At 39.0% G+C, this 14248-nt stretch overlaps 1 protein-coding gene across 5 annotated transcripts in view; it reads left to right on the top strand.

Annotated features, from left to right (window-relative positions):
* MRTFB (myocardin related transcription factor B) overlaps positions 1–14248 on the top strand; it is a 185654-nt gene that overhangs the window by 62867 nt on the left and 108539 nt on the right. For 3 of the 5 annotated variants that reach the window (XM_045992699.1, XM_045992697.1, XM_045992701.1), the window contains 2 exons: positions 4098–4311; positions 10891–10953. In XM_045992699.1, coding sequence (XP_045848655.1) covers positions 4158–4311; positions 10891–10953 — 217 coding nt within the window. In that variant the 5' untranslated portion in view covers positions 4098–4157. The remainder of the gene's footprint in view (positions 1–4097; positions 4312–10890; positions 10954–14248) is intronic. The other 2 variants (XM_045992703.1, XM_045992698.1) reach the window with 1 other exon arrangement.

Raw genomic sequence — 14248 nt, 5'->3', positions numbered from 1 at the left:
AGGGTTGCCGCAGGGAAGGAATTGGTGGGAAGGGGTAATTGAATGATGGGCTTTAAGGAGGGCACTTGATATAATGAGCACTGGGTGTTATATGGACTAAATTCTACCCCTGAAACTAATAATACAGCATATGTTAACTACAGTGAATTTAAATAGTTTTAAAAAATTAAGTTACCATCAACCTAAAGGAGACTATATATAATAAGATGTTGTGTGAACCTCATGGTGACCACAAAGAAGAAACTTAAATATACGAAAGAGAAAGAGAAAGGAATCTAAGCATAATGCTAAAGAAAATAATCAAACCACAGGGAAGAGAGAGAGAAGAAAGAAGCAGAGAGAGACCACAAAACAGCCAGAAAACAATGAACAAAATGGCAATAAGTACATACTTATTAATAATTGCTTTATTTTTAAAAAAGATTTATTTTTAGAGAGGGTGAGAATGAGCATGTATGAGCAGGAGGGAGGGGCAGAGGGAGAGGGAGAGAGAGAGAATCTCAAGCAGACTCCCTGCTGAGCATAGAGCCTGACATGGGGCTTGACCTCAGGTCCTTGAGATCACCACCTGAGTAAAATCAAGAGACAGACATTTAACAGACTGAGCCACCCAGGCACCTCATAATTGCTTTAAATGTAAATGGTTTAAATGTCAATCAAAAGACAGGGTGGCTGAATGTATAGAAAAGAACGAGAATTTTCTATGTACCGCCTGTAGGAGCCTCACTCTGAATGTAAAGACACACACAGACTGAAAGTGAACCAGTGGAAAAGGAGACCAAAATAGAATTTAAAACAAAGACTGTAACAGGAGAGTTGCAGGATACAGAAGTAATATACAGAAATTTGTGCATTTCTACACCCTAATAATGAGCTATCAGAGAAATTAAGATGATAATCCCATTTACAGTTGCATCAAAAGCAGTAAAATAACCTAGAATAAATTTAACCAAGAAAGTGGAAGACCTATACTCTGAAAACTCTAAAACACTGATGAAGGAGATTGAAGATGGCATGAATAAATGGAAAGATACGCTGTGTTTTGGGGTTGGAAGAATGAAGATTGTGAAAATATCCGTACTACCCAAACAGTCTACAAATCAACCAATTCACTGCAATCTGTATCAAAATTCCAATGGTATTTTTCACACATGCGAAACTAACAGTTCTAAAATTTGTATGGAACCACAAAAGACCCAAAATAGCCAAAGCATTTTTGGGAAAGAGAACGAAGCTGGAAGTATTATACTCTGGAATTTCAAACTGTACTGAAAAGCAGTAGTAATCAAAACAGTATGGTACTGGCACAAAAACAGACATAGATCAGTGGAAGACAATAGACCAGAAATAAACCCACATCTATCTAGTCAATTAACCTATACAAAGGAGACAAGAACATGCAATGGGGAGAAGACAGTCTTTTCAATAAATGGTACTGGGAAAATTGCACAGCTGTGTGCACAAGAATGAAACTTGATTGCTTTCTTATACCATACGCAAAAATGAACACAAAATGGATTAAAGGCATAAATGCAAGACCGAAACCATAAAACTCCTAGAAGAAGACATGGACAGTAAGCTCTTTGATATCAGTCTCGGCAATATTTTTTTGGGGATATGTCTCCTTAGGCAAGGGCAGCAAAAATAAACAGATGGGACCCCATGAAACTAAAAAGCTTTTGCAGAGTGAAGGAGACCATTAACACAATGAAAAGGCAGCCTGCTGACTGAAGGTCATTGTAAAGCCATATATCTGATAAGGGATTGATATCCAAAATATATAAAGAACTTACGAAAATAACAACAACAACAACTCTGTCCATTAAATATGGACAGAGGACCTGAATAGACAGTCTTCCAAGGATGACATACAGGTGGACAGCAAGCACATGAAAAGTTACTGAGCGTCACTGATCACCAGGAAAATGCGTATCAGAAGTACAATGACATATCACTTAATACTAGTCAGAATGGCTGTCATCCAAAAGGCAAGAAATAACAAGTGTGGGTGAAGATGTGGAGAAAAGGGATCCCTTGTACACTGTTGGTGGGAATGTAAATTAGAGCAGCTACTATGGAAAACGGTATGGGGGTTCCTCAAAAAATTAAAAATAGAATTACCCTATGATCCAGGAATTCCACATTTGGATATTGATCTGAAGAAAATGAAAAAACTAATTGAAAAAAAATATATATATATATACTACCTTTATGCTTATTGCAGTATTATTTACAATAGCCAGGGCATAGAAGTAATCCAAGTATCGATCAATAGATAATAAATGGATAAAGAAGGTTGTATGTGCATGTATGTGTGTGTGTGTAATATTACTCAGACCCCAAAAGGAATGAAATCTTGTCTTCTGTGACAACAGAACCTTGAGGATATCATACTAAGTGAAATAAGTCAGACAAAGGCTAATACTGTATGATTTCACTTATGTGTGGAATCTGAAAAAATGAAAAAAACAAAACAGAAACAGACCTCATAGAGAAACTGGTGGTTGCGCGGGGGAAGGTGGGACTGGCAAAACAGGTGAAGGGAATTAAGAAGTAAAGACTTTGAGTTATAAAATAAATAAGTCTCAGAGACGTAATATGCAGCATAGGGGCTGTAGTCAATAATATCGTAATGATTTTATATGGTGACAGATGGTAACCAGACCTATTGTGGTGATCATTTTGAATATATAAAAATACCAAATTACTGTCTTGTTCATCTGAAACTGGTATAATATCTCAAGTATAATTCAATAAAATAATACATAAATAAATAAAACCACACTGAGTTACCATTTCACACCCACTGAAATAATTAAAATGAAAAAGATTGACCATAATTGTCAGCGAGGATGTAGAACTACTGGAATTCTCCTTCACTGCTAGTAAGACTGCAGAATGGCATAATCACTTTGGAAAATACTTTGTTAGTTTCTTTAAAATTTAAATACTCAGTTGCCATACGATCCACTCATTTTACTCTTAGGTATTTATAATGCAAGAGAAGTGAAAGCATATATCCATATAAATACTTGGGCAAGAATCTTCATAGCACTTTTATTTGTAATAGAAACTGAAAACCACTCAAATGCCCATCATTATGGGAGTGGGTCAATGAACTGTGATAGGGAATTAGGGAATGCTACTAAGTAGGCAACAGTTTGGTGAAGTGCTTCACCCCTGCATAATGTGGACCACCACTGTCTTCGCTTTCAGCTTTCTTTCTTTTTTTTTTTTTTTTAAGATTTTATTTATTTGACAGACAGAGATCACAAGTAGGCAGAGAGGCAGGCAGAGCGAGAGGGGGAAGCAGGCTCCCTGCTGAGCAGAGAGCCCGATGTGGGGCTCGATGCGGGGCTCGATCCTAGAATGCTGAGATCATGACCTGAGCCGAAGGCAGAGGCTTAACCCACTGAGCCACCCAGGCACCCCTAGCTTTTAACTTTCAATAAGCTTTCTTGCTGCCCACTGCTCAGCCTCTAAGCCAGGTTGAGCCCCACATCAGGCTCCCTGCTCAGTGGAAGGCTTGCCTCTCCTTCTCCCACTCCCCTCTCTTGCTGTCTCTCTCTTTCTGTCAGTTAAATAAATAAATAACATCTTTTAAAAGAATAAAATCTTGGGCACCTGGGTGGCTCAGTGATTTAAGTCTCTGCCTTCAGCTCGGGTCATGATCTCAGGATCCTGGGATCGAGCCCCGCATCGGGCTCTCTGCTCAGTGAGGAGCCTGTTTCTCCCTCTCTCTCTGCCTGCCTCTCTGCCTACTTGTGACCTCTCTCTCTGTCAAATAAATAAAATTAAAAAAAAAGAATAAAATCTTTAATGACATTAATAACTATAACTTTCTTTAATCCACAGTACAAAAAATTATATAAAATGCCTTTCAACTTATATTTACCTGGTAAGTGCTGTTTTAGATAGGAAGTCCATTATTCCTGTGTGTTGGACAAAGAACCCAAGATCCAGAGAAAGTAAATGAATTGGCAGTTGCTTGACAGCGGTGAAGCTGGACTAGAACCCAGGGTTTCCATTTTAATATTTTTGTGTAACTTGGAGAAAAATCAATGCACCATCTACTTACACCTTTTTTTACTTGACAGTCTCTTCGGCAGGCCGCATTTAAGAGGTGTCGGACGCCCATCGCCAGTTGCTGGAGCACCATGGATCCCTCAGGGGCACTAGACGCCGAGGATGAGCTGGGGCCGTTAGCCCATCTTGCCCCAAGTCCTCAAAGTGAAGCCGTTGCCCACGAATTCCAGGAGCTGTCCTTGCAGCCCAGCCAGCACCTACCCCCTCTGAATGAGAGGAAGAACGGTGAGCTCTTCAGCATGCGTGGTGGGGACTGGGTTTAAAGACTCCCCTTTTCTTGAGCCAAGTTGATTACTGTTTGGTAGTAATTTTTTTTTTCTTTATTTTGGTCAGTTACATTGGGCAACCTGTTAACGAGGGGAGAGCCTCATTGGGGGGTATTGGCTGGTTTTGAGTAAGGCAGACTTTCACTTTGCATTCAGTTCTTTCATTATTCCCCCAGTACGTATCTGGTAGCGGTATTCTCCTTGCAAACAAGCTCTGGGTGCAACCATGCTAGCACCAGGTTTCACGCTACAGTGACGCTGGAGGGTAGCCTGTAAGACAGACTGAGGCTTGGACTAGACTGGCCTCCCCTTAATCCGTCTCCAACGTGTTGCACCTTAGTTTCAGAATTGACAACCTTTAAGCTATTTTGATGATCACTAAGAAAGCAAGAATTTCTTTTTTTTTTCTTTTTTTTTTTTTTTAAAGATTTATTTATTTATTTGACAGAGAGAGAGATCACAAGTAGGCAGAGAGGCAGGCAGAGAAAGGGGAAGGAAGCAGGCTCCCTGCTGAGCAGAGAGCCCGATGCGGGGCTAGATCCCAGGACCCTGAGATCATGACCTGAGCCGAAGGCAGCGGCTTAACCACTGAGCCACCCAGGCGCCCCGAAAGCAAGAATTTCTTATTTGAATATTTTTCTATGAGTGGGTATAGGATATGATCATATTGTCATTTTGACCGCTTGTCATTGTGTACAAAATGAATATTTTTCTATTCATTTGGTATCTGTTCAAGAAATTTTCATTGATGACAGAGGCTTGCCAGAGTCTCCGGAAAATACTGTACTATCGACTTTTAATGTAAATAGATAAGGATAGATAATAGGCACTTAATTTTAATACTTATAACGTAAAAACTAACATAAAATGTTAAAATTTGTGAACACATCAAGCATATATATTAAAAGGGCCACATTAAGAATGTCAGCTGAATTTATTGTGCTTTCTGTAGTTCTGATGAGTTTTACATTTACAGATAGACATTTTTAAAATTTTGGTTTTAAAAGCCAGAAGAAATGAAACCATTCCCTTCTAGAACACTTCCTTATGTACCTTGTTGCTTATTTTTCTGGGTTCTGTTTCCCAGTCCTTTTCACTATTGGCCTTATCTTGTGCAAGAAAATGATACGCTGTGATTCTCCAGTCTTTAGTACATGTATTCAGAGTATACTTGTCTGCTTCAGATAGGGTCTCTGGTACTTGTTCTTGGGCATAACCCTTGTCAAGTGTGAGTGGTATAAAGCAACATTTTGGCTTAAGCGCTATCATACATTTCAGGCTATAGAACCTTCCATCAATTAGGGGCCTTCCTTTCTAAGACTGGCTGACAGAGTATAACGATATTTACTAAAGCATGACTAAGTGTCATCAAATTCACTTAGTCCCTTTAGACCTGTGTCATGTTCAGATTATTATCCTCAAAAAGCTCTATGTGAGTTGCACCGGTATAAAACTGCAGGAGTATACAGTAACTCAAGACCATGGTCATATGTAGCAGAGGAGGGAAATGTGTTGGGAAAGTTTATACTTTGTGGTGATTTACTTGATGAAGCACACCACGTTCTCTTGCAAGAATGTTGTCTTAAATATGTATGCCTGAATATAAGGTGAGCCCGAATATTAGGTAGACTTCCTATATAAATTTTTAGGAAGATGGAATAAAAGGTAAAAATTTTAGTTGAGTAATTTAGTTACATGTGCATAACTAAAATCACATTTCATGAAGCAGTGCAATAATATAGAAGGATTGCTTTACTCCCCCTCATATTTCATAGAACCAGCTCGCTTACACTTTATCCATGAATCTTTGTGAGAAGTGCTTTTTTTTTTTTTTCTCATCAGCAAAAGCCCTTGGCATCATCCATCTAGCACTAAAATCCAGGGTGTATCTTCATTTCTGTCTCTTCTGTCTTGAGGGAGAGTGGTTTCGAGTTCACGCATGATCTGACACGGGAGATTTTACGTCTAGACTACCATTGACGAGCCAGCGGGCTTGGGTGCGTGCGTGCGCTGTGTGTGTTGCACTTGTATGTTCGCAGTCTCTATAACATGATCACTCACGTGATTTGTCGTTAGTCATAACATTTTATGTGGCTGTAGTTCCTGTTTTAGAATATAATGATCTGTTTTGCCTTTCGTGAGTAGGTAACACTGTCACTGCCCTAAAATGTACAGGGTACCAGTGGTCACAGTGAAAAGTACCTCACCTCCCAGTCTTTCCCCTTAGCTACCTAGTTACTTCCTCAGAATTAACTACTGTTACTTGCATCCTTTCTGACCGAATAGCATTTTTCTACTTTTTTAAAAGCAGTTTTTCAAAGTCTTGTTTATAACAACACTCAGTACTTTCAGTTTTAAGGTTATAACCTGGGGCTAAATGTGTTGGCTTTGTCTTCCCCCCTTTTGATGATTCCTACTAAGATACTTTTATAAACATCCTAAAACTAGCTTTGAGTGGAGTTAATTTTTAAGCAAATATGTTTTCCTCAATTACTTTTTTGTTCACTATTAAGTATATGAAAAAGTGTCTTAGAATCTGAGATGCTGTGTAAAGACGCAAATAGCAGTCTTCTCTTTTCTAATAGGTGACATCAGGAAGTTAAAAACCTGACCTTATATTCAGGCATACACCCCAAGTTCAGACTTAGGATATATTAGCCTGATTTGTATGTATATTCCAAGGCATACTGGAATCCTTGTACAGCTATCAGGAATCTACCTTTTTTTTTTTTTTTTTTTTAAGATCTTATTTATTTGACAGAGTGTGAGCACAAGCAGGGGGAGCTGCAGGCAGAGGGAGAGGAAGAAGCAGGCTCCCTGCTGAGCAGGCAGTCCGATGTGGGGCTCGATCCCAGGACCCTGAGATCATGACCCGAGCGAGCCAAAGGCAGATGCTTAATGGATTGAGCCACCCAGGCACCCAAGAAATCTACCTTTTTGATAGTTTTATGAGTAGAATGGAATCATATCAAGCAATAGGGAGATAAAAGAACCATAACTGTCTTACCTTACTTTTTTACATTAATTCTTCATTTTTTAAGTTTTCTTAGTGCCATATTTAGGTCATATCATATATAAAATGTAGGTCTTGGCCTCAAAAATGAATTAATACAAAGTACTGTTTAGATTATGAAATAGTCAAATTTAGGTATTTCCTTGGTGATTGTGTCTCATTTTTAGTCCTAAGCATTTGAATTTCACTTGTTTGAATTCTTTCCTTTTTGAGTTGGGGAATATGAAGATATTTCTGTTTGGATTAGTGTATAGAAGAATCATGTCACCAAATAGCTTATAAATAAACCTAACGAGGACAGAGAGGTTGACACCTAGGCAGTGACACCAGGGTCTTCCCATATTTTTGACCAATATTTATGTTGGTAATGCAGTGGAATAGCAGACAATTCCTACTGTTGCAGGAAGTGTGAAAGATGTTTACCAGAGAAAAGCTAGGGCTTTTCTTGACCCCTGAATGTAGCCAAAATAATCCCATAACTAGAGGTACCTCAAAAGTAAGGCAACCAATTAGACCATTAATTCTTCCCAACAAGGGAGTCCTTAGTAAAGGAAGCGTGGATATACAGTGATGGACCTTTACTGAAACAGTGCCTGCACAGGAAAATGGAGCTCTGTTTGAGTGTTTTACACAATATTAGCATTCCTTCAGATGGTAAACACAGGCAGTGAAAGGGAAATCTGTCCAGGGGACGGTTATTTTTTTATTGCCAAACTAGGAAAAGCTCAGGTGCTGTAAGTTGAATGTAGCTCTATAAAGGCAAGGAGAGACAAAATAGATGGAAACAACACGCCTGAAAGAGCCCAGCTCTGCCTCGTGCCCCCACTTAGAGGAGACCACAGGTAGGAAGCTTATAGTTGGATGTCTTGGGGTCATTTGCAAGACTGATAAGCATGTTGGTTGGTGAATTTAAGCTTTTAAGTCACTGCCAGCTTTATCATGCAGTAAAGCAGATAAGTCGACATAGATTTCCCCCCTTTTTTAAAAACAGTTTGGTATTTTAATACTTCTTGGTACAGCTCTGAAGCTGAGGCTCAGTCATGTTAACGTGGCCAGAGATACAGGACAGGCCAGCTGTCTGTAGTATCAAGTAGATGGAAGATAGTACCTGCCACTTTTCCCTTCCTGTATTAACAGGCTTTTTGAAATGGTATTTGCTTTGAAATTGCGTGTTTTTAGGCCTCAGAAAGGAGGAAACTTCGTTGTTATTCTTATTTTAAACTTTGGTATTTCTAGTCACTGCAGTGGTTGGGTTTTTGAGTTAATGGTCCCATTATAAATTTTTGTTCCTAAGGTTTTCCATCCATTAAATTTATCACAGCGAATAGTTTTAGACCATCTCTCGGTCTGTTCTAGAATGATCATACTAGAGAGAAAATAATTCATTCACAAGTTTGTTGCATACAAGGGAACACAAGGCAGTTCTTTGCATCGAATTCAGTACAGGTATTAATACTTTTGCAAACAATCAGGTGAAATTTGCCTTGTCATGAAACCCAGCCAAAGAAAATTGCTTGCCTCGTACCATAGAAAATAAATGGTATTTGCTCACGGCTGGTCTTTTCTTGATGTTTTACTTTGAACACATTTCCCCACTTCTTGTTAACCTACCTGTTAGGCTACGGTCACTCCAGGTGTTTGAAAATGCACAAAGGTGATGAGCATTTGTCTGAAACAGAGCCCTGTTTCTTAGCATGTACGCAAGATGGTATGGCTTACTGGAGATTGGTGAGGAAAGAGAGAATATTTCTGTTTTTCTCTGGAGCAGACAACTAGACAGGATATTCTCAGAGTGTCATAAAGGGGAAGGAAATGAATAGATGCTAAATGACCAAGACATGGAACTATAGGATTCTTGCTTTCCCTTTTTTTATAAGAAATAGAAATGAATAATTTTCTGTAACATTCTCTTGTCCTTGGCTTTACTGTTAACATATTTAGGATCTTGAATATTTAAAATTCTTAATGATGTTAATAAACAGTCTGATACATTTAGATATTTTTCTGCTTTCAGGAGTTACTACAGACAGAATACTTAGTCTGGGAAGAGAAATATGTATAACTTCCTTAATTAATCTTCCTTCATTTCTAATATGTTTTTAAAAACTAGGCTCTACATGTTAATACTAAATGCAATTAGAACATTTAAAAGCCAACTGTGAACCCCCTGACAGCTGCAGAGGAAATTCTTGATTAATTACAGCAGCTTTCCTATTCTCTTTGTGACAATTTCTTGACCCTTTCAAAATGAAAATGAAGTCCTATAAGTAGCTTACAGGTGGGGCCCTCTCTTTCACAATGGTGTTTACCAGCTCTCTATTAAATAGCGTGTTGTGTTTCACAATGTAAATAAGCATCTCTAACCCCATCCACCTTCCTTTTTGTGCGCTGGGTTTCTTGTTTGGACAGTTGGGCTGTTACTGAGATGTAGTCTGCTTCAGTGCATCGCTGAACACACACCCCAGCAGTGTGTGGGTGGGGGCAAGGGTGGGGCTGGGCAGTGGCTTACACTCTCCCACGGGCAGTGGCGAGTCCCAACAGTGCCGTGGGCATGCTGTGGTCATTGCTGAGCAGGTAGAGGGAGCTTCCCGTTTCAGGAGTGCATCAGTAAGACTCTAGGCCCAGCCTAGCACACCTGAAAGCCCCGTTTTGAGTTATTTATCCAGTATTTACCCAGTTTTTAAATTGCGTCCTCTTGCAGAAATACTCTTGAATGTCAACAATTAACATGTTTATTAAAAGTAAATTATAGAACATAATAATTATCAGTTCAGTCTAACGTGAGACCACATTATCTTAATATTTAGAAAATGTTTGCCTAGAATCGTTACAAGGGTTTTCTAAAGTTGTCGGAGTCCTAGAAGTACATCATTTCTTATATAGACTATTCGAGATAATTTTGTATGACTTCCATTAGGCACTGGTCCAGCAAAGAAACGGAAACTCATTAATTAAGAAACAGTCTTTCCTGTCTGTAATTTTAAAAGAGGACATATATAATATAAATAATTAGTTAATAAATATCACTCAACTGCAACACCCTCGCTACTTAGACCTTTTAAGACTACTTGTAATTAAGTAGTTGGCTTATAATTAGACCCTCTGGTAGGCCAAGAGACTTTGTTAAAATTAAGTTGGGCTCTTTCTTGCCTGTGTGCTCCTCCTAAGCCAACCACAGGGACCTCTCTTAGCCAAAAAGGAAGAGGAAGGATAGATGTTGGACACCTGCTCTCTGCCATGACTGAAGGAGAATGATAATAAACTTAGGGAATATACAGGGGGAAAAGTGACTTGTAATTTTTCTTCCTTTGTTATTTTACATTAAGATATCACTAATAAGGCACTGTTGAGACAAAGCAAGAAGACAAATACGTTGGAATAACAAATGTTTTGGAATTTTCTCTTTGGTTTGTAGTTAATCGCCCTGACTAATTCGCAAATATCATACCCAATGTTTTTCTAACTCCTTTAAATTAATCCGTACTGTTGGCTACCCTCACCTGCTGCCCTCACTATTATTAACAGGAAGTGTAGTCTTTTGGGAGTCAGGACTCCAGTCTCCTCTGCTGACTCAGTCTGTGAGCATGGGTAAGTCTCGGAAGCTCTCTGTGTCACGGTATGCCCATTGTAATATCCGTATGGTAGCTTTCAGCCCATGTGTCTCTCTCTGGCTGCCCTTCCTCATTGCATCATGTGTTCTTATATCTCATTATCACTTCTACCTTGTGCTGTTCATCAGGCAGCAGAACCAGATAGAATGGAAGATAACTTCCATCTCAGTTAACAGATGGAATTTTCCACAGATACAAATTAATAATGTCGCTGTTTATTACGTTCCTTGCAGATGTATTATTAAACATACATGCCAGCTCACCCAATTAGTCAGACTTTCCCCCCATATTTAAAAAGAAAGAGAAATTGACTCAATTGTGTTATCCTAAAAAAAACAAAAACCAACAAAACAAAACTGTATCTAATTTAGGATATGCAGTATCTCCCTATTCGCGGTATTTAAGGGTTGGCAGGTATGTGTTAACATTTTTGTAATAGCGTCAGACTGTCAGTTAAAGGATAGTATTTTAGCTTTTTTTAAAGTTCAAGTTACTCGTTTTCTTTTCTGGTCATTTATGTCGTTGTTTTCATTAAGGAAATGCTAATAGTTGGGTGTCTGTTTTGTAAAGCCCAAGTTTTTAGAGATGATCTCTATGTTTAATGAAGATAAAACAAGAAAAGCAAAAAGTCTGATTTACAACTTGCATTTGGTTCTTGTCGGTTAGTTAGAAAGCTAAGAAGTACTAAGATTTGTCAGTGATCTCTGCAAATTTGATATTCCTAGCTACAAAATAGGAGACTCTCTTTGACAGAAGCCATGATCCTGACATAGTGGTGAGGAGGCCTGTTGACTGAGCTGCTTGGTTAAAGTACCCGCATATAGTGTATCAGGGGAAAGCTTGCCGTATCTGAATTCCCAGTTCTCCAAAATGGTTTTAAAAATCCGTATTTCAAGAGTGGAAATCGGGATGATTTTACTATTAGACAATATTTATTGAGTGATCATTGTGTCTCCTCCCTTAGAATAATTCTTAGATTTTTAAGGCTCTGGTGCAGTGTTGGCAGGTCAGAATGTGGTGCATTCACCTAAAATTGTTGGGTGCATAGATCCTTGAAAGTAATCCCTTCAAGTATATAAAGAAAATGAATTTAGAGATGATTCTTGCAGATAACTGAGAGAGAAAGAACCTGATTATAAAGGAGGAGGTCTATGGAAGAGAAAAAAAAAAAAAAAGAAAAAGACAAAAGAGAAAAAGAGGTCCGTGGGGTCAAGCATAGAGCCTGCTCTCTTGGACAGGCTGTGTGGTGTCAGGCCGCACAAAGCCCGTGTCTTTAATCCATAAACAGCAGTCACGTTATGTGTACCTCATACGTTGCTGAGAGGCTTACAGCAAGAGCACTCTTATGCTTGTGTGCCTGGTGCCTCGTAAGTCCTCAGTTCCAGGTACCCGGCACTGCCTGCTTGATGTAAAAACTCCACGAAAGAGGCAGTACGCACAGCGGTGAAAGCGCCGACCCTGGAGCCCCCGTGCCTGAGTCTGGGTCCTGGCTGCACCGTTCCTGGCTGTCGACTGAGACAAATGACTCTCCTTCCCCTTGCCTCACTTTTCTCATCTACCAAACGGGGATCATACTAGCCCCTGCTTCACAGAGTTGCGTTAAGGATGCAATGAGTTCATGTAAGTCAAGCCTGTAGAACAACGTGGGCAAAGTAATTAGCACATTGCAGCTGTTTGTTACCGTCACGTATGTCTTGAGAACGCAGTTCGGGTTGACGGGTGAACAACGTGGGTTTGAACTGCATGGGTCCACATGTGTGCAGATTGTTTTTGACAAATGCAGTACGGTCCTGAAAATGTTCCTTTCTCTTCTGTATGATCTTCTTAATAACATTTTTTTTCTTCTGGCTTTACTGTGAGACTGCAACATGCAATATGTGAAATTCACGGAGTATGTGTGAACTGACTGTTGACGTCATCTCTGAGGTTTCCAGTCAACAGGAGGCTCTTAAGTTTTGGGGAAGTCAAAGTTATTCATGAATTTTCTACCCCCATGCTGTCTTCGAATTCATACCAAGTGAATACGGTTTTTCAGGACTCCACCACGATGTTTTATAACTGAGTGTTTCTTTCAGTAGGCCCAGTCATTTTTGCCCCCATTTTCTACAAGTATTTCTCTTTAAAGATGTCAAATGATGTGCAGTTTCTTAATGTCTCTCCGTGTACCTTCATAACATTTGAAGAGCGGCTTATCTGATGAGCACCAAGGGGTCAATGTAGTAGGCACTGATTTCCCATGAAGTTTGTCTCTCTCGTTGGTACTGCCAGTTCCCACAATCCTAGCATTCCCTGGGCATCAGTCAGTGTCTACAAGGAATGATTTTCAAATATTAAAGCATGTGAAAAGACAAACAGGCCAAAACTCAGAGCTCTCTAGGGACTATGACCTCCAAAACAGACTCTGTTCTGACATTTTCACAGGCTGCTTGAAGGAATTCCAGCAGGGCCATTCCATTTGGTAAACTCCTAAACAAACCCTCTGTCATCAAGGACTGATTTATCGATTTTTCTCCTTATGTACTTGTTCTGAAGAGATTAAGATAGTAGATATAGCTGCTTAGACACTTTAAAGGCATTTGATGTATATGATAAGTATTATACAGAGTACTTCTGGTATTTTGAAGTAGTAAAACAGTTATTTGCTATGTTTAAAGAGATTTCTTGCTCTGAGTTGACTTTTAAATTCTTTCTCTTTTTCGTTTTGATTCCAGGAAATCTGTGTCATAATCACATCTCACAATTAAAATGTTTTCAGTCTGAACCCAATTATTTAATGAAGAAATTGATTAAATTTGGGAATGACCTTTTCAAAAATAAATATGTATGTGTACAATGACTTGTTTCCCAAGGACCTTTGGCATGTGTGAAAACAAACAGTTCTCGTGGTGTAGGATAATACTCTATGAAATCTTGGTGTGATGACAGTTGTTTACATTATGCCTTAAGGTCACTTGAGTGGGGGAGGCAGATCTATAAGTTGTTTTTCAGTTCATCTGAATTCTCTTAAAATAGTCTATTGTATATTATTATAAGTTTCTTTATAAAAATAATATAATGCAAAAAAAAAAAAAAGAGAGAGAGAGAGAGAAGGACAGAACCCAAAAGATTTAGAGCCTGAACAACCTAAGGAAATGGGTAATTAGGATTTATTTGATTTATAGTTGGCTTTAAATGCTACCAGCCCCATGGTTGTCCCAGTCTGGTGTGTCTGAGTGTATGTATGAAATTCCAGGGTCAAACAGCATTCTGCATTTGAAGGGGCAAGTTTGTTG

This window comes from Meles meles, chromosome 21, assembly GCF_922984935.1.
Source record: "Meles meles chromosome 21, mMelMel3.1 paternal haplotype, whole genome shotgun sequence".
Taxonomy (NCBI): Eukaryota; Metazoa; Chordata; class Mammalia; order Carnivora; family Mustelidae; genus Meles; species Meles meles.
The sequence above is the reverse complement of the archived record's forward strand: the minus strand, read 5'-3'. Positions and strand labels throughout refer to the sequence as shown.